This window comes from Macadamia integrifolia, unplaced genomic scaffold (assembly GCF_013358625.1).
Source record: "Macadamia integrifolia cultivar HAES 741 unplaced genomic scaffold, SCU_Mint_v3 scaffold149, whole genome shotgun sequence".
In the NCBI taxonomy this organism is placed as follows: domain Eukaryota; kingdom Viridiplantae; phylum Streptophyta; class Magnoliopsida; order Proteales; family Proteaceae; genus Macadamia; species Macadamia integrifolia.
The window spans coordinates 282,888-306,279 of NW_024868226.1; the positions used below are offsets into that span (position 1 = coordinate 282,888).

Below are 23,392 nucleotides of genomic sequence, written 5' to 3' on the forward strand. Positions count from 1 at the left end.
TGGAGAATAGTATTACAATGCTTGTTCCTCAGACCTCTCAGTCTTGCTTGCGTTACAGAGAAAGAAACACTTGCTATGAATATATAGCGAAAAACCCTAATCCGAAAAAAGCACAAAACTACCCTCAAATAAAAGACATCATACACTAACAATGAAGCGCCTGCACTAGTACTCCCTGGATTAAACTGTGATGGAATACAAGACATTGTACACCAACACGATATTGATTCTGATTGATTTGACACGGCTGATTCATGTCGAGAAAATCCAAGAATCGCTGAGTATTCAATTTGAGGGCCAATTCTAGAATTCTTGAGACCAATTCCCAATTTCCATTTTTTTTTTTGGTAAAATATAATTCCCTATTGGACCCCCTATTCCGTGACTTGAGATGCTGGCCAATAAACTCATTACACTTAGCAATGATCAGATCAGATTTGCGGTCAAGTTTGGCCTCCAGTGAAGCTCTCATGCAGCGTCATATTCCCATTGATCCCTCTTGCCAAAGGTGTGGAGCTCAATCTGAATCTATTGACCATGTCCTCTGGTGATGCACTTTCGCTCGAGCAGTTTGGTTTGGAAGCTCCTTTGCTTACCTTGTGCCGAAACAGAGGAGTCGCTCTTTCATCTATGGATAAAAAATTGGGATGCATTGAGCTTTGGGAATCAAGCGACCATCAAAGAGCCTATAGGCCTTGCGTTCTTTTATTTCATGGTTCTTGTGGAAGGCCCGTAACAACCATATCTTTAAGAGAAGGGATTGGACACCCATTGAAGTGGCTATAGAGGCCCATAAAGTTCACAGTGAGTATATCCATGCTACTGCTGCTATCCCTACCCCTCCTAGGCCAAGTCCAGCTAGATCATCCTCAAACAGTTATAATTGGTGACCCCCCTCCCCACCTTTTGGAGTTTTCAAGATAAATTGTGAGGCATCAAGACTCCTTAATTTGACTAATGGAGGTTTGGGTTTCTTAGTTCATGATTATAATGGCTCCTGCAAGTTGGCTGTATCCGATCCGATACAATTTGATTCCATCTTTGATGGAGAGGCTTTGGCCATCTAAGGGAATCTCCTCCACTCCATTGGTGAATGCTTTGACAAGATCAGTGTGGAATCGGACAACCTGGAATTGATTCAATTGATTAAAAACCCATCAAAACCACCACCTTCATTTGTCCCCTATCATCCAGGATATTCGCCCTTGTCTTTTTTTTTTTTTTTTTTTTCATGGACTATAATTTTTCACACATTAGTAGAGAGATTAACAGCACTGCATTGACTCTCTAGCTCAGAGGGTCCTGTTGTTAACGTGTCCCACAATTTGACCCAACTCCACTCCTTGGCTTCTTAATGTATGTAATTGGAAGGCCTCGACTTTGCCACAATATAATATTCAATAAATCTACTTACCGAAAAAAGAAGAAGATCAGATTGGATAGAAATCATGGATTTAGTAATTGGTATCAGATACGGTATCATTCTGGATCGGCCCATATCAGCTCTAACTCGGTCAGGATTCGGATAAAAGTATAAATCGGTCCGATCCAAAACCGATTTTTAGAACTATGATCCGAATCGGCATGTGCCGATTAGATCGCCGATTCCGTGTATTGTGATGCTGGTCGGTAATTCATTATATTCAGCAGTAGCGCCCTCTTCACATCACTGCAAATCCTCCAGAGAAGAGATGGGAAGAAATCGAGAGATTTCGTTGTTCAGCTTCTGCTTCGTTTTATGCTTCTCTTTGTTGCTCTTTTCATCTGGGTTCCAGTCCGACGAGCTTCAAGACGACGAGGAATTCGGTCTTGAAGGTGGCAGAAAACCTGATCTCGATTACGTAAACCCTAAAAAATCTCCTTCTATCAGAAAGAGATCCTCCTTCGATCAAGACTCTGATTCGAAGGTCCATTTCTTGCTAGAACATGCCTTCAGTGACTCCGATTTCTCGCCTGCGGGAACCTTTACAGCTCGCCTCAAGACTTGGAGTCATGGTGGACAGGTGGGTTGCGATCTATATTTCTAATTTGTTGTTGTTGTTGTTGTTGTTGTTGATTAAAGTTCGAAAATTCTGGGTATTTGGTGTAGTTAGGGGTTTAATTTGAGTTGTGGATTCTTTCAATTTCCTCTGATTGATGTTAAATTTGAAACTTTCAGACTCTCACCAAGCTTCGGTTTTCGAGGAATGGTTTCAATGAAACAGAGAATGAAGAATTCAAAGTAACTGCTCTTTGTCTCTAACTGATTTTGACTTTTATGTCTATAGATATTTAGTAATAACTTTGAGGTGCTATATATTACTTTCTGCAGAAACTGTTGAAAAATGACGACTTCTATAGGATAAGGGTACCATCAAACGTGTTGAGCCCTCCTGGGAGGGATAACATTATTTCTTCGGTCAAAGCAGTAAGTCGATGGTCAACTCTTTGTTTTAAATATATTCTAGTTTTCTAATTTCTGGTGAATGCTTGGCGTATGCTTCATGTTTTAAGAATTTGAACTAGCAGTTGGAGACAGTATAGATGTTCTTATGAGAAATAAATGGACATTTGGGACCATGAAACGGCTAAATAGATGATTTATAAAATGGCCAATGTGTCTAACAATTGACAGTTTCCCCATTCAAATTCATTTACAAGGGCCTATTTTCCTTCTTTTAGGCTATGCAGAATTAGAAGGAGAAACTCCATATTTTTTGGGGAGTGGCGGGTGGGCAAACTGAGACCTAGAGTAGAAGGTTAAGAAAAAATTACATCGATGTGGAAAGTGTTATTATTATTATGAAACTAGGAAAACTTGGGAGGAAAGAGGAGATTGATGTGAGGGGTGAGCATTTTTCTTGGGTTTTGAAGATTGGGGGAGTAGAGAATGGCCAGCAAGAGTCAGCCATTTATGAGGACTAGTTTTCCAACCCAATCATTATTTATGTAGGAAAGATGGCGGAAGAGGAATACTTCTCAACTAAAATCGCTGGAAAATTCAATAATTAGAAAATGAGAAAAAAGCCTCTGAAATTCTTATCTTCCACGTTGTCAATTGCTATTAAGCTTTTAACTATTATTTTTGTATTATCCACAAAAGCTCCTTAAGCAGGAGATACAATCCTGTCTACTTCCTCTTAAGCCTCCTGGATGATTATTTTGCCAATGCTATGTAGCACTTCTAGTCAGACTATTTGGGTGGAAGTCTTTAGGATTTATGACTCTTCTCCTTGTACAAAAGGCTGGATGTTGAATTGGTGGTCCTATTTATGATCTGCATTCTTAAATTCTTGGAAGACTGATGTAGATCCACACTTTGGGAAGATCTATTAGAGGAAGAAAGGCCCAGCCAAGAACGGCCTATTGATCCACACTTAAGTCCACTTTAAGTGGCTGATTTAGTTGTTAGAATAAGGGCCCATCGATTCTAGCTATAGGGATTTAATTATTTGTTTAATAAGTGAGGCCCATTGGGCTCACCGATTGTAATGTCCTATATGGACTATTAGTTGGTTAATCCCACTCCATGTTGGAGTTGTAGTCTTAGTCTTAGTCTATTTTAAGTCCTAGTTGTACTGGGAGTGTCTAGTCCTATTTGGAAACTAGCTCCTAGTTGTAGTTTGATTGCTATTCTGCCCTCTATAAATAGAGGAGCTTATGTACACATAATTCTCAGATTTGAATAAACAAAGATTGCAGTTAGTTGCTTCTAAATAGCTGAGATAGCTGTGGGTGAGTTGCCCGGGTCGAGATAGCCTCCTCAGTCCTCACCCACAATTCTCTTGGTTCTTGCTACTTTAAATGCTTCAGTTCTTTGTTATTTACTTGCAGTTTATGCTCACTGCGGCTGTAAGAGTTTAAGACTTCAGATCTGTCCAAGCTTTCTAGGACCAGAATCGACTCACAAGAATTCTCCCTCTTGAAGCCTGCGATCTATCTCCTAGGGCTGAAATCTAGAAAGTATCTCCATAACCCTTCGTCAAAAGTTCCTCAAATTTTTAGGTTTTTGTACCCTTCTTAGGGGCTGCCTGCTACCCAAGTTGCAGCTCATTCTGAGCTCCACAGTAGTAGCTGCCCCACCCTCAGTTTACCTTGCGCAGGAGATTTTCTCTCTCCTACCGATTGTCTCTCTTTTGGGTTTATTTCTTGGTTGGGTTGCATACTTCTTGTGTGGGTTGTCTCTGGGTTTTGTTCCTTTGTTTCTAAAGTCTTTTGATTGTAATTTGGGGTTGCTAGTTGTATTGTTTGGGGTTTATAAATTGTGGGGGTTATCTTCTTGTAATCTACTCCTACATTAAAGACCTTCATTATGCTCTGATTGTTTGGTCATAACTCTTTATGGGGGAACCACTTGTAGGCATTCTACCAATGCTTAGTCACTGAAGGAGAGTGTCTACACCCTGCCTCAAATAGGCCAAGGTATGTGGCATTGGACACCTCACCGTATCTAGTCAGTCTGTTTCCCTAGGATCTAGACTAAGGCAGATCATAACACCACAACAACACAACTAAAGATCAAAAGTCATATAAATATAAACAGTCCATCAGTGAGATATAATACATCATTTCCAGTGTCACTATGTGATACATTATATTTACAGTTATCCAGATAAAAGTCATATACCTTACAAAAGAATATTTACATAGTTTATAGTATCTCAAAAGTAGACTATGTACATCAGAGTTTGCATCAATGGAAATATAAACACAAAAAGGCATATGAATAGTCTATCCTATTCTTCAGAAGAATTGGCCTCCATAGGCACAGTCATAACATCCACAGTCGATTCCATGGTCGGTTTCATTGTATGGAATATTGGCCAAGTAATCTAAGGCCACTGTCTCATGATCAAAGCTGACAATCGGCAAAACACCGGTCTCGTCATCTAGAAAAGTAGATAAAGAGGGGTGAACACATCATGCTTAGTGAGGGGGTGGGGGCAAGCAAGCAAACACAATGCAAATGATGCAATGCATGCTCCACACCTTATATGATACTCATGGATTGATTTAAGTTACACTACTTCCTATTCCATTACTAAGTCTGATGTCAATGGTATAGTGCTACGCAACATAGGTGGTATTCTCTACCCTGTACGTTGGGCCTTAGGAATACAAGCTCGTTGCAGGCAGGAGTCAGTCAATCCTGGAAAGAACCTTGGTCCCCTAGCTAACCCTTAGGTTAGTAACCTCGGGCAATCAAGTGTACAATACGTCGTGTCCTGCTGTTATCCGTCTCTAGGTACAATACGTCGTACCACGGAAGTGTACTGCTAATCAGGCAGCCATAGGTCGGGATTAGTCAGTACCTATCCCCTTACTAGCAAGGGGTTGTAGCACTTGGGTGGTGATAACCTAACCCATAATTTCTACATGATGCATATTCAATCATCAACCATTCACAACATGCATACTGTAACCATTGGGCACCTATCAATGCCCCATCTTACTTGTCTTACCTGTTCCAGCTTCTCGTTCCACAAGTCAGTATTAGAATAATAACAATAATTATAAGCATACAACCATAGTGCATGGATCACAGGCAGGATTTAAAATAATAAACACTATAAAACAAGTCAGGGCACCCACTCACCTTGGTGTCCAAATTCTTGAAATTCGGTTTCTCGATTCAAATATTCTTTCTCACCGCAACTTATATTTCCTATTTCACAGATAATTAAATAATTATTTTCGGGATATAATCCTACAGTCCTACCCCAGCTTGTCTAAGTATATCATCCCAATTCCTAAATTTAGTTGGGCGTATGACTGTTCTTCACTGCACAGTCTAGGTTTCCAGTTTCCTTCACTACTGGGGTCACATGAAGGGAAAGGTCCCACTCTTAGGTAGGGTGTCCCGGAATTATACCAGCAGTCCCCCCCCCCCCCCCCCCCCCCCCAAAAAAAAAAACTCACCAAGTCCCAGTTGCTCACCTTCATTTCTGTTAGGTCCTTGTCTTTATTGTAACATGGTTATACAAACTTCTATCACAGAGTACAGGCTTACTGGTCACTACCTCAGCCATTTTGGCTTCTGGAACCCCAACCAGCAGGTTGGCTAGGCAGCAACCGACTGGCTGGTTCCCTGTTTTCTGCAGAATTTTGATTCTGCCAGCCTTCTGCTGAACTCTGCCTTGGCTTATTTGGGCCCCAATCTCTTTTCTGAAGTCCAAATTGGTCAGGTGAGGTTTGAAGGCTCAAGTTGGGTCTTCTATTGACCCATTTCTTGGATCCAATTGTTGGAGTCTGGGGTGGTTAGGGTTTCACAGGGACTTCCACAAATCTGCAGAATTGAATCCCTTCTTACAAGTTCACTGTACCAATTTAAGTTGGAATTCAGAGTTTAACCCTTAGAATTGAATTCCAACCCAAATTGGATTCAGGGAGAACTTTTAGAGAAGGATTTAATTATATCATTACAAGAATTAAACCTAGTATGAATTCCTGTACTAGGGCTTTGATAACACTTCACCTAATCAGCCCCAATTCAGTCTCAATTACCCAAAATTCCACTGAAATAATTGAAACCCTATGTTTTAGGGTTTATAAGAACAAATTCCTTACTAATCCCAGTCCCTAATTCTTCCAAAATTTAGGGCTTTATTATTGGGCAGCTTCTCAGCTCACATGGACTTCTTGGCAATCCCCAATTGAGCTAGAACCCTAAACCTGATTACCTGATTGAATTGAGCTACAAAAATTATTTTACTGTAGTGGGTAATAGGACTCACCTGTGGGCAGTGCTGGTCCAAAAGCAGCCTCAGGTGAAGCGGCTCTCTCCCAATTTCTTCTTCTTCCTTTCTTTCCTTCTCTTTCCTCCTCCACTTTTCTTCCTTCTTCCCCTTACTGTAGAAACAGCCCTAAAAGTTTTTAAGGGGATGAATTACAGACCTAATAGCCTTTATATAGGGCAGCCCAAACAGACTTAAGGGTCTGTTTGGCTGGCCCCATTTAATTCCTATATAATACCTAACTAACCTAGTATATATTGGATTTATAAAGCTTAATTTTTCCCTTTTTTATTTGTAAATGTAAAATATGCATTTTGTACCTCAAATAGGTCTAATACCATAGGGGTATGATGGAGATTTGCACAGCAGAGTTGTGGGCCCCACAGTGCAAAAGCCCAAAAATTTGCATTTTGCCAGTCCAACCGGCTGGCCTGTTTGGACCTGCCGGTTGGCAGCATTTCAGCCACCTTTAGCTTGTCGTCCTACCCTTTTGTACCTAGTCTCTTGTGAACTAGAAATTACCCGTTTGCCCAATCTTCCTGATGAATTTTTCAGTGATATTGGTAGGCTGAACAAGAACAAGTAGGGTCACTTTTGCCTTCCTGGCACTCCACAATTGCCAACCATGCCAATATTGGTTTTCTCTGTTCTGTCCTCGTCCCTATTCACAAGTAGGGACATAGTCAGATTAGGGTGTTACATAGAGTTTAAAAGTTTACCACAAGTTGAAGAAGAATTAGGAGGAAGAAGAAAGGAGGATGCCGAGAAGATATGATGCAGTTGGGCGATGGATATAGAAAAAAATATCTTTTGATTTGATTTCCTTTTGTTTGAGAAACAATTTCTTTTGGAATTAGTTAGCTTCTAATTTTAGAGTAGTTTCCTTTCAAGTAATTTCCATTAACTGTTTTGATTTTTTTCCCTTTAAATTTGGACATGTAATCGATAGAGCAATTCAGTTATTTTATTTTATTTTTTTATTTTTTTCTTTTTGTTGAAGAATTGAAAATTTGAATGAATGTTATGGCTGCCGTGAAGCTTGTTCTCCCTCTCTGAGCTTGTCTTGTCAGATCTTCTTTTTCCATTCTTGCTTCCTCTTATTTCTTCTTCTTCATTATTTTTGTGGGTTTTATTTCAACATACTGTTCTGGGCGATACTACCAGAACTGAGAGAAGTCTTCGCGGAGGTCTTAATTCCACTCGATTGACCTTGAGGTTTGGGTCGAGAGTAGGTCTCTCATAGGTGATCATAATCCTGGAGTTTCTCCCCTAAACCATCCTCTATTGAGAGCGGGTCAACCAGTTGCAGGTTCTGGTTCTCCCATTACCCCCAGATCTGAATCGCAGGGGCTACCGTTCTTTGTTTGCTTGCTGTTTGGGGTACCTATCTGCCAGAATCAAGAGGCCACAGGGTTGGCTGTCTTAGTTTGGAAGTTCAGGCCAAACCGAGGCCTATCGAAGGAGTTCAATCGATTTGAAGCCTCTCCTTACCGCTGGTTTTGCTCCCTAACGTGACCTAAGGTAGAAGATGACTTTTCTTTTATTCTTAAGTAACCTAATTTGTTCTATTTACAATTAACCCCCTCTTTTCTTAAACTTGTGTTCTAATATTTCCCTCATTCCTTTACTAATTCCAGAATACCCTTCTTTTTAATTTCTATTTCAGTTTGACCCTATTATTTATTTTCCCCCCTTTTAAGTGCTTGAGTGTTCCTGAATTTACAATATTGCCCCTTTATCATTAAATTGAGATGTTTAGTCATCCTTGTGGGCCCTAAGTGATCCAATTCCGATTTTTGGAACCTGGATCCGCATCAAGATAGGACATAGCTATTTTTTGAAGTTGTGCTTCTTCATGGACAGAAGGTTATCTAGGTTTTGGTGCTGCAAACTCCAGCCAGTATGTGGATACTTCTCAAAATGACAAGTCTGATCTCTCTCATGGCTGAGAGGAGTATAGAATTTAGCCCATCTACAGAAATGTCACTGAACTATTGAAAATACAAAAGAGTTCTAAACAAGTAGCTGCCCTGCAGTACTAATGAAATCAATTAGTTAAGGGTTTTCGAGCTCGGCACTATAGGCTGATGTGGAGCAAAGCCTTGTTGTTGGCTAAATTTGGGTTTTTAGTCTATGCCTTTATGAAGCCTGTTTTGTGATTTTTTTTGTTTATGTAAATAAATGTCATTAAGTTGTGTTTATTAGGTGCTATTAGTGGTTACAAGTGTATAATTGTAAGGTTTATAAGTTGGGAGTTATTTTCAGTTGAAATTGCATTTTGGGGCATTCTTGTAATTAAGGGTTCTAGATAAGAGTATTATTGTCATTTTGGATTAAGTTTTTAGTCGCTTGTGGATAAGTACCAACAAGGGATAAGTACCAAGTTGGCTGTAGGAAAAGTAACTAGTAATTTAACACTATATATTTGTAACATTGTACTTTTGGATAGAATAGAATGAATGTAAAATTTTCTCTCTAGCTTTGTGCTGATGCCGTGTGGATCCATGGTTGTAGAGATAGATTTGTCTACATGGTAAGGTGGATTCCTTCAGTTTCAGAAATTGATTCCTAAATTCCTTTGACGGTGGACACTTCAAAGGATTCTAGGTGAGTTCTCTTCTTCTTTTTCTTCCGCTTCTCTTCCTCCATTTTCTATTTTCTGCTTTCGGTGTCTATTAAAGCAGGCTCTGAAACATCCAGAGCATCCCCTATTTCACTATTTTTCTACACTTAACTCACCAAAACTGGCATTCGTTAGCGTAGGAAGGCCAATTGAGTGAAGCTCATTCTTTTGTTTTGTCTGTACTGGGAAGTGAAATTGTATCGTATGTCCATCTATATCCAATCCCAACGAGAATCGAAGTGAGTTGCTTGTGACTTGCTTCTGGCTTTGTTTGTAGTCGTAACCTTTAGCACTAAGTTGTCATATGCCTTCGTCACACACACGCCCCTCTAGAATGCCTCCTTGGTTTGGGATGAAGCCAAGCCCCGATACATACGATAGGTGAAGGAAGCTTTCAAAACTAATTCTATATTCACCTTAAACCTAATTTCATCTTTTTGTTTATGCTTCCAGTAGCCAAATGGCAAGCTTCTTTCTCTTCTACCATCAAAGTTAAGTCTAGTTGAGATTTAAACTCACTCCTTGTAGAATCTCTAGGTCCTTCATCATAGGTTTTAAGAACTAATCAAACAATATAAGATATAAGATATAAGATATGAAAGATTTAGGCTCTCTATAGAAGCTAAAAGGTATATAGGGATGTTGGATTATCTCCTGTCTGAGGATGGTCATTGGTGTGAAGAGTCGTGTTTGGTGGTTAAAATTTAGCATGGCAATTTTCCAATTCAGATCCTAACCTTGTGGATTATGTTTAGCGATGTCAATACTTGCTCAGTTTCTGGTCAATCAGTGTTCCACTTGATGGAGAGCCCTTAGAGAAGAAGGGGAAGATCATAGTAGTAGGAGGGAAAGGGGAAGCACAGACTCACAGAGCGCAAACCAAACCAATTCTTATTCAAAATCAAATCAATCTCTAACTTGTCTATCGATTACAAACAATATATAGGAAAATAAAGACATAAAATGGAAATTAACTAAAATAAGAAACTAGCCTAATCTAGGAAACAAAATATAAAAGGAAATAGATCCTAAACTGATTCTAACTCCTATTTTCAAGTCTGGAAAATAGAAGGCATGAAATAAAAGACAAAACAAACTACTAAGGCACCGTTTGATAACGTTTCTGCTGTTTCTGTATTTAGAAACAGCAGAAACAACTTTTCACTTGTCCGGAAACAAAATTGGATTTTTTGGTGTTTGATAAACCTGTTTCTTGAAACGTTTTTTGCAGACATAATGCCACTAAAGAACCCAATAGTATCATCGGATGCCCAAAAGGGAGAGAGGGTTTGGTTGCCTTTTTTTAGGTTTAAATAGTTGAGAGATTTATCGGGCACAATAGGTTTTTTTTCTCTCAAATTTGTTTCTGGAAACGACTAAACAAGTATGACTTGTTTCATCAAAGTCGTTTCTAGAATTGTAAATAGGCATAAATTTTGATTTATGTTTCTAGAAATGGGTGAAACAGAAAAACTTTTTCAAACGCTTTTTAGGTTGTTTCTCCGTTTATGGGAACAAGAAAACGCAGAAACAACATAAACGAAACGTTGTCAAACGGTGCCTAATTTATTTCCAACCCTTGTTGGACCAAAATCTTAGGCTGGATTGGTTCTTTTTGGCTGTTGGCTTCCATAGCCGGTCATGCTGGTCCAGCCAGTTAAGTGCATTTGTATTTGCATCACCACCCATTTTCTGTTCCTATTCTATAATTCATGACTGTTGCTATTTATGTGATGTAAAGATCTATTAGTCTCTCATTTAGTCCCGAAGAGAATGGCTGTATGATGTGGTGATCATATGAGGAGTTTATTCTGCTAGAATTATTGCAGGGGTTGGTTTTTTTACGTGAACAAAAAAAATCCATTATTTCATTGGCTTTTCCTTTTTATTCCACCACCCAAAATGCCCCACCCCCACCGTATCTCATATGAGATATCCAATTTTCAACGTGTCAAATCCTATGTTAGCTGTAGTTGAAACGTTATACATAGGGTGCATATGGGAAGGTACTGCAGTAAGCTGCTGAGATATTTGGCAAGAGAAGAGGTTGAGAGTGAAGCAAAAAATAATATGATTAAACTCTATTTATGAGAAATTTATGAGCTAAGCTTCAGCTAAATTGAAGTGTGGCATGGGTTTCATTACAACTAAAAACTTGAAGTCCTATTCTCTTGATATATAGATTGTCATGTAACTGAGTTTATTTTGCATTAACACTACCTTTTTGTTTTGTTTCAGAGGTGCCTTCTGAGGGAGACTTTGGATGAGCATTTTGTCATTCACATGGTAATATCCAACTCAATATAGCAGTCCTGTTTGTTGAATGATTCTTTAAAAATCCTAATAGTTTATTAAATCGTAGAAACTTTTGGTTTTTGTTGGGTTTGCAATAACTTCATAATTGTCTTATTCTAGTTAGAATAGATTGACATTAGAAGTTTTTCCGAGGGAAAATCACTTAACTGCCCTTGGTGTAAAGGTGCTGCAGGCCCATGAATGGACCGATTGCCCTCCAAATGAAAGCATTAGCCCATAGTGAGTCCCACCCCAAAGGACTTGATGTCCATAAAAGGGGCATCGCACCCTAGTCAAGGCCCACAATCTAAGCATGCTGACCATAGCCAGTCAATGGACCTAAACTTGGTTTCTAATGGGCTACAAATGAATGTTCTATACAGGTGGACCTTGCCACTATGAGGAGGTGGTTATGTGAGAAGAGACTAGAATGCCACTCTTGTATTTAATATGCACAGGTTTAGACTTAATGACCTCTTCAAACTCTTGTCAAAATTAGACCCTTGAGGAATTTACATTTTAGTAGGACTCTTATCATCTCACTACAAGCATCCACACACATGTATGGGAGAGGATTGCTCCTTTCAGGATCCCTTTCGAGGAGGATTTGCTCTTTAGTCTTTATCATCCAGTAAGTGCAAATATAGAGATCTAATCTACTACATTTGAAGTTGAGAAAAACATCTTTCGACTATCGTCTTAGTCAATAACTTTGGCATTCTATGGTAGAGCTTGTAAAGCAAGAGTGTACTTCCCATTTTGGACATCAACACGAAATTTGGAGTTTGTGGATTGAATTATTCCAGTAATAAAGTTTGTGTCGACAAAATTTTGGCAGGCCATATGCTATTGGCCTTTATGACACCAATGTTTCAAGTATAGCCAAGATAGAGTCCAAAAGATGGTTGTTGCAGCCTTGCAGGAGATCAACATTCATTGAGTCTGAAGCTCACTTTGCAGATGCCAAATTCTACACAGAAATGTGACAGCTTCTGAAGCTCTATCTGTGTTTTCTGACCATCTCTCTCCTTTCAGAAATTGAAAGGCTCAGAGAGAAAGTTGATGCAAAGTCCTAAAAGAAGTCAACCCTTTCAGTTTAGACGACAAGTCAAACACGTACGATTTCACCTGTATTTACCATGGTCGAAGCACTAATTAACACTTTGAATTTCCTCTTTTGTCCATTGCATGGTATATGTCGATATGTTCGGGACTAGTTTGTGTAATGCAACCCCGCTGATGTAGGGGGTTACCTAGGGACTAGGGTTCCTACACTGATTGACCAAGTGGACTGTATTAATGTTTAACTGGGCCTAAGCAAAGACCGAGAACAAAGACTGGCAGCACTATATATGATGCCACATGTGGATCAAAACTAGAAAACCAGTGCAACAATAAACAAGAATAACCTTAAAGGGAATATGGCAAGTTAACTAGGATTCAATTGAGCCATATGGGGAAGGGGACATGGCAGCTTTTCTTCAATTTGAGTACTGGTTAGTTCAAGTATTCCAAAGAATAAGTGCTGTGCTATCCTCAACTATCCTCAACCCAACACCCAACAAATGACAACAAACAATTTAATGCAAGAAGTCACTAAAACAGCAGGCAATATGACATCAAGTGTAAGATTTGTAGCAAAGAGTAAGACAGAGGATCATAGGGGGGGGGGGAGAAGAGGGGTTCGATTCTTACCTTATGCCCAGATTATTAGAGAAGAGGAGGAGAAGGATTCACCATGAAGGGAGGGGCAGCATGCTCCATGATGGGGGGAAGAGGAAGAACCAGCAGCATGGCCTTACAACTATAAACTGAAGACTCTTAAGACTATCCAATAATGAAAGAAAGAAATAAAATAAAGAGTCCTAAAAATAACCTACTAACTTAAGACAAATAAGTTTCCTAATCTAACCCAAAGACTCGGAAAGCAATAATGAAAGAATACTAACTAATATAACAACTAAGGAAACAAATAACATTAAAACAAAGTAACCAAATAGTAGTTTCGATGGAGCCAACTCTCCGTCCTTCATATCTGCGCCAACTGTCCAGGTGGGGCCCACGGTTGGCTGTATCAATCTGAAAAGAAAGGAAAGAGGGGCAAGGCTGTTGACAGCCTCTTTGGTGGCCTTCCTTGCAGCTAGCTTCCCATGAAGATGTCTCCCAGCCACATTGAAGCTAGCTTCCCATGATCTCTGCGACGACGCCTCTGATATACTCAGATTTCCCCATCAGTAGGGTTACGAGACCATAAAATTTGGGGCGCTATGGGCCCACCAAAGTGAATAAAACTAAGTAAAGTGATCAGTGGTAATTTTGTAGATATTCAGAACAGTTTAGGACCCATTTGGTATGGAAAACAGAATCTGGACCAAAAATTGAATAAATTTTTAAGAGAGTAGATTTTTTAGAGTTTAAAACTGTGTGGGCAAAGAGCAGAACAATATCAGAAAAGGAAGAGCTTTCATGTAATTCTTGAAAGTCAGGACCTTATTTGTAAATGGCAACAGCGTGGTTCTTCTTCTCCTTTCGACAAGCAGAAAACCAGTGGTAAACCTGGTTTACTTTCAGGTGAAAGATCTCAGTTTATATAGCACCAATCGACTTGAAATTTCAGGAAAAGGTTGCCTACCCATAGAACTCTTGAGTCCAATTGACAAACAACCCAATCAGCAACCAAAATATAATTTAAAAAAAAAAAATCCTCTAAAACCTATCCTGGTGGTAAAAAAGATCTTGGTTCTGTTTGAAGGCCTAGTTCTTATCACGGTGGATGTATTCTGATACCAAACTCTACAGTTAGAATTCATGGTGGTTGTGTTCTCGATCCCAATCTCAACAATTAGAATTATCATTTAATTTATGAACACCGCACAGAATTTCAAGAGGAGCAAAGATGGATCTATGGAGTTCGATCCAAATGCGGTTGGCTGCTAGGACCACTGGAATCAAGGTGATGCCACAAGAAGAATATGAACTGGGAGGAAAACTGGAGGAAAGAAGAAGAATAGAAGAAAGGGGAGTACATGGATTGCCCCTGAGATGAGAGGAGTCGAATGTGATGGAGAGGAAGGAGGAACCAACCAGCCAACGTCAAACCATAGCAACCATAAAAAAAATGTCAATTCAACCCAAATTCTGCTTTTGACGGGAACATTGGCTAAACCGATCAACTTCCCAATGGCATTGATCAAGCCTTCACAATTGTTTTCCAGGTTCAAAAATGACCCAAGTGTTTGGGCTTATACTCAAACCTATAGTGGTTTCTAAGGCTCACCACTAGCAACACCTACAGATCTCTTGAATTGAGAAGATAAAGAAGCAAAGGCTCAATAGCCAAGCACAAATCGAAAGCACGAAGTCAACATCTAAAAGGTACGTATACAAATGAAATAACAATAATGATTCTCAACAATTTGGGCTCTTAGACTCAAGAAAGATTTTCCAATTGAAGTGCAAAAGTTACGCCTAAAGGCTCCCACGAGTCTCGTAAATAAAGGTCAGAGGCAGCTCAAAAGACTTGCCTGAAATGGGGCCCTAAAGCTCAATTTTGGCACGTGCCAGTCGACCTTTTATTGTAGGCCATCAAACCTCTCTTATTTTAGCCATTGGTGAACTGGTTGTTTTATGGTCCCATTACAGGAGCTGGTAGGATGCCAGTTAACTGGCACTCCGACTTGGGACAGACCACGGCCTGTCCACAGGCTGCCCAACAGCCTTTTTGAGAATAGGCTGGTCTCGGGAAACGTCAATTGGCTGGGAGCCGGTCGACCTACACATTGACCGAAGCATCCTTTTCGGTTGTTACACCCTATGGTCTTAAGTGAATTATCATGTTTTGGACATTTTTCTGAGTTAAAATACCCATTTTCCCAAAAATCCCCAAGTCTGATATACCATTGAGGGTCAGTCTAGGGATTTTGGTTTGGTGAGTCTTGGAGTCCTAATTGGAGAATCGCCTTACATACTGAGGATTACAACAATGAATGCCAAATTCTCTGTGGCCCTCTACCCGTAATTTTTTGAGTGGTTTTGGCCGTAGAATGAGTTTTCTGACCCCTCGTACCCAAGGATTAAAGTATCGGTATCGGTTGCCGTATCGGTCAACCAAAATTACGATACGTATCGGAGGGTATCGTATCGTATCGAAGATACGCTAAGATACACTAAAGATACGCACATAAATGGAAATGAAATACCTTTTTAAACACTTTTGCATAAATAATTTGTTAAAAAAAGCTATTGATAATATGTATTATGCATAAACACTAAATTGAGAGTATCGCATTAAGAATTCAAGGTTTGTAGTTGTCCCAAAAATGTAAAATCTTTGTTCCCAACCTTGATTTCTACTTTAGTTAGAGAGAAATATGGCTGGTAACTTTGGAACAAAAACCCCTCAAAAAATCGTGTTTTCTGAAAAAATACCCATCTTGGCCATTATATGACAGTAGCGCACTGTATCGGTACATACCGATACTCACCGATACGTACCGATACTCACCGATACGTACTGATCAATACATATCGATACTCACCGATACGTACTGATACTCATCGATACGTACCGATCGATACATACAAATACTTACCGATTCTTACCGATACATACTGAAATGTATATTTCACCTCGATTTTATATTTTCCATAGAGTATCAGTACGTATCGATAGTGTACTAGTGCATATCGGTATGTATCGTGGGATATATATTGATACGAAAGGATTGTAAAAATTCAATGTATCGTATCGGTGTGTATCGCATCGGTCGGCTAAATTTAAGATACGTATTGGAGGGTATCATATCGGTATCGGAGATACTTTAAACCATGCTCATACCCGTAGATATTCAAAGCTACCTTGTATAGTGATAAGGGTACACTTCCTTTGTTCTATGGCAGTCATTCTGTCAGAAAGTTGCCTCTGTTCGGCAAACATTTGTTGCGTCATCTTCAATAGTTGATTTACAGGATCACAGGTCTGGTTCGGGGTCCTTGGACTGCCTCTGCTATAGCTCTGATACCAAATTGGTTTCAGATTCCAACCCAAAGGCAGAATTGAAGGGCTCAGAATCAGCAATCTAGGATTCTGATTAATGCCAAAATCATATAACATTTAGGCAACTATTAGTAATTCGATGCCCCAAAACGGTATAGCAGTCCAATCGTTAGATTTTAAGTTACAGGCAAAGGACTGAAATAGAAACTAGCCCCCCAATTTAGAAGCTCACATCTCCTTGCCCACATGGTAGAATGGCATGAAAACAGTAGCATATTCATCAATCCATATGGACATCAACATATATAAAAATCAGCCAAAACCAGTGGTCAAATATCTCAGAAGAACGCAGCACAGAATTAGAAACTGAGTTACAAATTAACAATCACCACTAAACCCTAATCCAATGGACAGAATAGTGTAAAGTTCCAGACGGATGCCAAGAAGAATGGACAGTGAACAACTCTAAAAATTCCCCTCAGTCTGATCGCTGGATTCTCCAGTTCAACACTAGCACATAATTAGAAAGTATATGATAAAATTTGTACCAAGAACTTCTTAATCCAATTACAGTTCAGGTTCTAAGCCAGGTTGAAGGCAGCATCTGTCCACCTCTTGGAACTCCCAAAGTTACACAATAATCTAATGGTTAGATTGTCGATTACGTGCTATTGAAGTTGCAGCCAGAAAACTTCCCAAACAAGGAACCATAGGGGTTGAATAAGTCTTTAAACTTAGCTGCTGTGGATGGATCAATGAAGTACACTTAACAAAAATAAACAGCAGCAACAACAAGGTATATTGAAGGCTTGGTAACTCTGTTGGGGCTTTGTTGCAGGATTAACAAAATAGAAACTAAGAAGAAAGGATAGAAGAGAAGGGAAAGGAAGAAGGGGGTTATGAATCATATGACTAAGGCCTCTCACCTATGGCGTTGGTCAGTCTTTAACTAACCAATGGTCTCGCACCATGACTTTCTCACACATAGAGGTGTCAATTCCAGCCTGAACCAATCAGACTGACCAAAACAACCAGTTCAGCTTGAACCAAAAAGAACCCTTATCAGTTTGGTTTGGGGTTGGGGTTTTATGAAACTGTTAGAAACAAAACGGACCAGCCAAAATGACAGAAACCTGGATGAGCTGATAAAAAGTGGAAAAAATTAAATAAAAAACCATATTTTCAGTATTTTTTTGAGGCATATATATGAAAAAACTGAAAACGAACCTGTTGCGCCTGATAATGGCACAAGAAGAGACCGTTAAGTCAACCGCACCGAAACCGACTTTTGGCTTAACGGTTTGGCCTATTACCAGCCCAAAACCAGTTCGGCTTGACTGAAACCGGACAGACCGACCGATTGACACCCCCACTCACACAGCAACAATCAACAAGCCTTTTTTTTCCTTCAATACTCAAATCATGAGGGGCTGTAGGACAGCTCCTATTTTATTAATAACTTCTAAAACTCACCTCTTGAATGGTGAGGGAATCCACTACTGCATTTCATGGAAGTCGCTTAAAGGGATCCCTTAATGGGCCCAAACTTGGCCCATTAGTTGGGCTTAATACTTATTCAAGTCACAAGGGCTTTTATGCTGGCCCTGGTAGTCCATTGCTGGCCCATATGGGGGGCCAAGGATGGGCTGGCCGAAGAGGTTCAGGACTGGCTATTGCATAGTTCGTATGGTGTTTAGGCGACCCAAGGCGTTGGGCAACACCAACAAGGTGACCAGGTCGATCAAGGCGCCCGGTCGCCTAGTCGACGCCTTGAGCACTATGATTTGCTATTGCTGTTGGTTCTTCCTCCATTGACCTACATCACTTAAGGTTTTGACCGTAATGGCAGTCAAACTTTGTTATATTCGGTGTTTAATTGCTTAAGTTTCCAAGATGATACATGAAAGTGGTACAATCCTCAAAGAGTTTCAGCCCTCAGCAGGCTAGCCTTTCGCTATGATGAAGTGAGGCCAATCTTGGGTCGAATTTCAGCTGTCACACCTGTTTTTGTGGTACATGGACTCCTTAATGAGTTTCAGCCCTCAATATCTGTGGATGATTTCAGTGGGAGATAAGACTCTAACCAAAATCCAAATCCCTAAAGGGTTGTGAAGTGTGGACAAGAACTTGTATCTGTTACAAAATTTCCATTTGTGAAAGTGAGGGTGCCTTTTATAGGAATTTTCATGTAACAATCTCCTTATGGTGAAGGGGTCCACTTACCTTAAGTCGAAAGAGAAGCCCAATGGACCATTGATTTATCGCCCATGCACAACTAAATTTGGGTCCATTAGTGGCCTTTGTGAGCCTACTTAAATTTTTGGCCTTTAACGGAGTGTTGTCCCCATTTTATGGATGCTGGCTTCTTAACAGTGAGACATATTTATGGGTTAATGGCTTTGATGGACTTGGGTTTCATTTGGTTGGTGTGGGGTCTGTTTCTCGGGCATGAAGCCTTGTTCAAACCAGGCAGTTTATGGATTTTACCATTGACAAAATTTTCTATGCTTATAGTCTTCTACATTCACACTTCACAGAAAACTATAGCATGTTTTGTCATTAAGATTTGAGGTCTCATAGCCAATGTTTAGGAACTCTTATGGAACCTGATATCTGAAATACAAATCTTTTTCCTCTGATGTCCAAGTGAGCAAGGTATCTTTATGGTACTTATCCTGTCGATTTGATGAGCAAGACGAGTACCCTCCCATCCCCACATCCACACCCCCCCCCCTCCCGGGAAAAAAAAAGAAGCAAGTAACTTTTGTAAGCCTGGATTGTTTTCTATATGGTTAGTTGAGGGCTTTTCTTTTGCGTTTCAGTGGGTTATAATTGTTCTATCATTCAAATGATCTGTTATTTTTTGACGAATGGCTTTATGGTTAAACCTGAGCTAGTCACTGTAAATATTTTTCTTACAGTTTCCCCTTCTATTTATTCCTTTTTTTCTTCTGTTAAATTCTTCTGTTCTTATGTTTTTTAAACAGGAAGGAGTGAACATTCTGGCTGTTAATTATGGTTCTCCTGGGGCATGCCAGTATCCTCGGCCACTGAAACTTGTAATTATGATGCCCCTTTTCATTTTAGTCAACTTCTCTTTGTATTTTGCTTATGTGCAGCTTCCTACCTAAGAGAATAAATGCAATTGGAATGTGGTTTCCTATTTTTGGTTATTTATTTATTTGTTCAATATTGGGTGCTTTTTTTGGGGCGCGGGGTTGGTAGTGGTTTTTGCCCGGCTTTCCTTTGAGTAGAGGTTAGGGAAGAGTTGAAAATTGATAATGTATAATCTCATTCAGGTGCGTAATTGGGTAGGGAAGGTGCTTTATGTTGGGGATGACAGTAAGCAGCATAGAAGTTTTTTTTAGATATTTGGGGTCAACCATAAATAAAGATAGTGACATAGTTGATGATGTTTCACAGAGAATTAAAGTGGGATGGATGAAGAGGAGAGGTGCATCCGGAGTGTTGTGTGACTGGTGCATCCCTTTAAAGCTTAAGGGAAAATTCTATGGGACTGTCGTGTGGCCATCTATGATGTATGGGGCGGAATGTTAGGCAGTTAAGAAGTGTCATATAAAGAAGCTAATGTAGAACCAGGATTAGCAAGGCCAACCTAATCCCAAACTGCAGGATTTTTAATCAAAAGAACTACCATATAACCGTAGCAGAATAGAAAAACAAACAGATCAGAACTGAGGAAGAAAACATATCTGTAAATCGGAGTTTCGAATCCAGAAACTGGAATTTATGAGACCAGAATATAACCCAGATTAAAGGACTAAATCAGATATATGAATAGGGTCATAACAGATCATGAATCGTGAACAAGCATCCATAGAAATCAGAAATAACCAGACGTATCTATCGATCTCAGAAAACAGAACAGATTAGGTCAAAATATCCAATAGGGCAGAACTGTGGGTGATTTGTGTAGCAGACCATCCAGTGGTCTGATGGGGCCCAAACTGTGATCTAACCACCTTCAGATGGGGCCTAACACTTGACCAAAAGATGGAGATAATCAGGTGGTTAAAAGCCCTTGAATCAGGAATGGATTTGGGAACAAGAAAGAGAGTTTCAGAACTGGAAAATAGAAAGTACTGCTGATCAGTAGAGTGGTTTACCTGGGATGAATTGAAATGGAATTTGATACCTTGGAGTGCTTGAAAACAGTAAGAGAAAAGATAATGAAGTAGAAGAGGACCTGTCGGGCTTCCCACCGCAGATAATCAATTGAATCAAACACCAATTCCATGAACCTTGATCAAACACAAGACATAAGACAATAGCAGCAACCATTAATTTGTTTATCAAAATCATTCTTCAGCTTTAGGAGCTTCCTCTTCTTTATTTATAATGATGGGGGAGGGAATTACAAAATAGACGGTTCCTTAAAAGGAAACCTTCATTTAGTCTCCTAATATAATACTTACCAAAAACTGAAATTAGAAATTAACTGAAATTTGAAACTAGCTGAAATACGAAACTAACTACTAATGACTTGACTCAACTAATAATATGACTCCGAAGGAAACAAATATAACTTAAATCAAACCCAACTTAAAAAGGAAACTATTGAAAAATGAAACAAACTAGTAATCCTGTATGCAACCTTAGAGCCCCTCTTTTAGACCCATAAAAGTGGCATATTACACTCAGAACACATGGGATCAAAGGCCCAACATGTGTGGAACCCAACCCTAGGCTTATTCCTAATAAAACAAGCATAGTTTGGTGAAGAATCTGCATAGGAAGCTATATGTAGCTAAGATAAGGTTGCTAAGATGGATGAACGGCAAAACTAGGAAGAATTAAGTAAATAATGAGCATATTAGAGCTGATTTGGGAGTTGCCACGATCAATGAAAATGATGCAGTTGGGCATGGGAAAAATTGGGGTTAATTTAGTATTTTGATTATTAATTTGTTTCCTTATTTGTAGAGTAGGGTGTCCATCAAGTAAGTTGGGAGATTTTATTTCAATCACTAATTTAGGTTAGTTTCCATGGTTAGGTTTTGATTTTCCTTTATATAGCCAAGTAACATGGTAGAGGAGGACATATTTGAAGTTTTGAGAAATTGAAAATTTGAATGAAGCTGAGCTAAAAGAGATAGAGGCAGGCCTAAAATGATCATAGGTGAAGTGATGAGGAATGACATGCATAGTCTCGGCCTTTTCCTTGTCCAAGTATGACCTTGGATAGAACCCATTGGAGGGCAAGGATCCATGTAACTGATTCCATTTAGCTAAGATTCTCCTACCTTGTTGGGTTGTGCCTCTTTCCTCTTACTATTGTCCATTTTTTTTTTTTCTCTTTTTTGGCATGGATCCATGTAGCCGGCCTCATTAAGTTGGGATAAAGCTGAGTTTTTTGTTGTTGTTGGTGGTGGTGGTGGAGTGGGGGTTAGGCAAAGCAAAGAAGAATTTATTGATAGAAAGAGGAAAAGAAAAGAATGTACATGTATCTCAGCATGGCATCAAACTGGAAGGATCTGTACATTAGCAAGATGTCTTACAGAAAAAGTCAATAATAAATAGTTGAATATATCTCTCCTTTGGCAAATCGTGGATGACTTTAACTAGCTTTTACCTGTTGGTGAACCTTATAGAACCTTAAATTTTTTTGTAAATAGAGCCCATCTCATTACCAGAGATCTAATGACCATAAATAAAACCTGGCTAGCTTCTGGATTTTTCATTGAAAGTTATCTATTCCTTTCCCTTCCGCAAACCCAGCTAATCCCATACAACAGTAGTTTCCATAGCACACTAGATCTTTGGGAATTGGGATTGAATCTCGCTTAGATCATGCTGTAATTATAATTGTAGTTAAGAATGGGGATTCAAAATAACATTGAAAGGTCTCACATGATATCCCCTAATCTGATGAATGAGTATTGCAATTATACATATAACACTTGTTGGTTAGCTTGAGGCCCTTAAATCTGGAGTTCAGGGAAGAATCTCTAGGAATCAGTAAAAGGGTTTTGGAAGGGTGGAGATCAGAGATTGGCTTGGGATCCAAGGAGAAGTCGATATTGAAGACTGGCAGGGGGTCGAAGGTTAAAAATCTGAATTGGCTAGGATATAATCTCCTTTCCCTGTGCAAGTATGTTCTAGTTTCGTGCTTTCTTTGTTGTTTTGTACTTTTTCTTGTCCCCAATTCTTCTCTACATGATGAGGTTTGCTAGGCTGAAAAGACAACACTAGAAAACCTAACAGAAAAATGCTGGAATTGGCTAAGATAAAATCTCTTTTCCCTGTGCAAATATGTCATAGTTTCATACTTGCTTTGGTGTTACTTTTTTTTTTTTTTTTTTGTTCCTGATTCTTCTCTAGGTGATGTGGTTTTCTAGGCTGAAAAGACAACACAAGAAACCCTCACAGGAATAAAAAAACTGAAATCACAGTGCTAAAAGTATGTGAAGGAAACTTGGACAGCAAAGATCTCTCAATCCCTACAACTGATGGGGCTGAAACTTGGAATGATTGGAGGCTCTAATGGGTTGGAAAGTGCCTAAAATATCAAGGCCGACCAATGGTTGAATTGGAAGAAACAAGTACCAACAGAAAATAGAGACTTGATATAAACAGAAATTAGTTAGTCATAAAATGATCCGTCACTTTCAATCCACTAATCAGATGACTACCAGACTTTGGTCAATTCTAGTGAATAGAGAGAGGAAGACTAAAAAAAATTGAAGCCTATCCAATGGTTAGATTAAGAGAGACATTAAGATTAAGTCTTTTTTTTTTTTTTTT

The 23,392-nt window shown here is 39.4% G+C and overlaps 1 protein-coding gene across 1 annotated transcript in view; it reads left to right on the forward strand.

Moving 5' to 3' along the window:
• Positions 1-1,655: 1,655 nt before the first annotated feature.
• The window catches only part of LOC122063894 (ER membrane protein complex subunit 10), a 23,997-nt gene continuing 2,260 nt past the window's right edge, over positions 1,656-23,392 (forward strand). Inside the window, exons 1-5 of the mRNA XM_042627580.1 lie at positions 1,656-2,003; positions 2,159-2,221; positions 2,312-2,407; positions 11,575-11,622; positions 19,615-19,686. Coding sequence (XP_042483514.1) covers positions 1,692-2,003; positions 2,159-2,221; positions 2,312-2,407; positions 11,575-11,622; positions 19,615-19,686 — 591 coding nt within the window. The 5' untranslated portion in view covers positions 1,656-1,691. The remainder of the gene's footprint in view (positions 2,004-2,158; positions 2,222-2,311; positions 2,408-11,574; positions 11,623-19,614; positions 19,687-23,392) is intronic.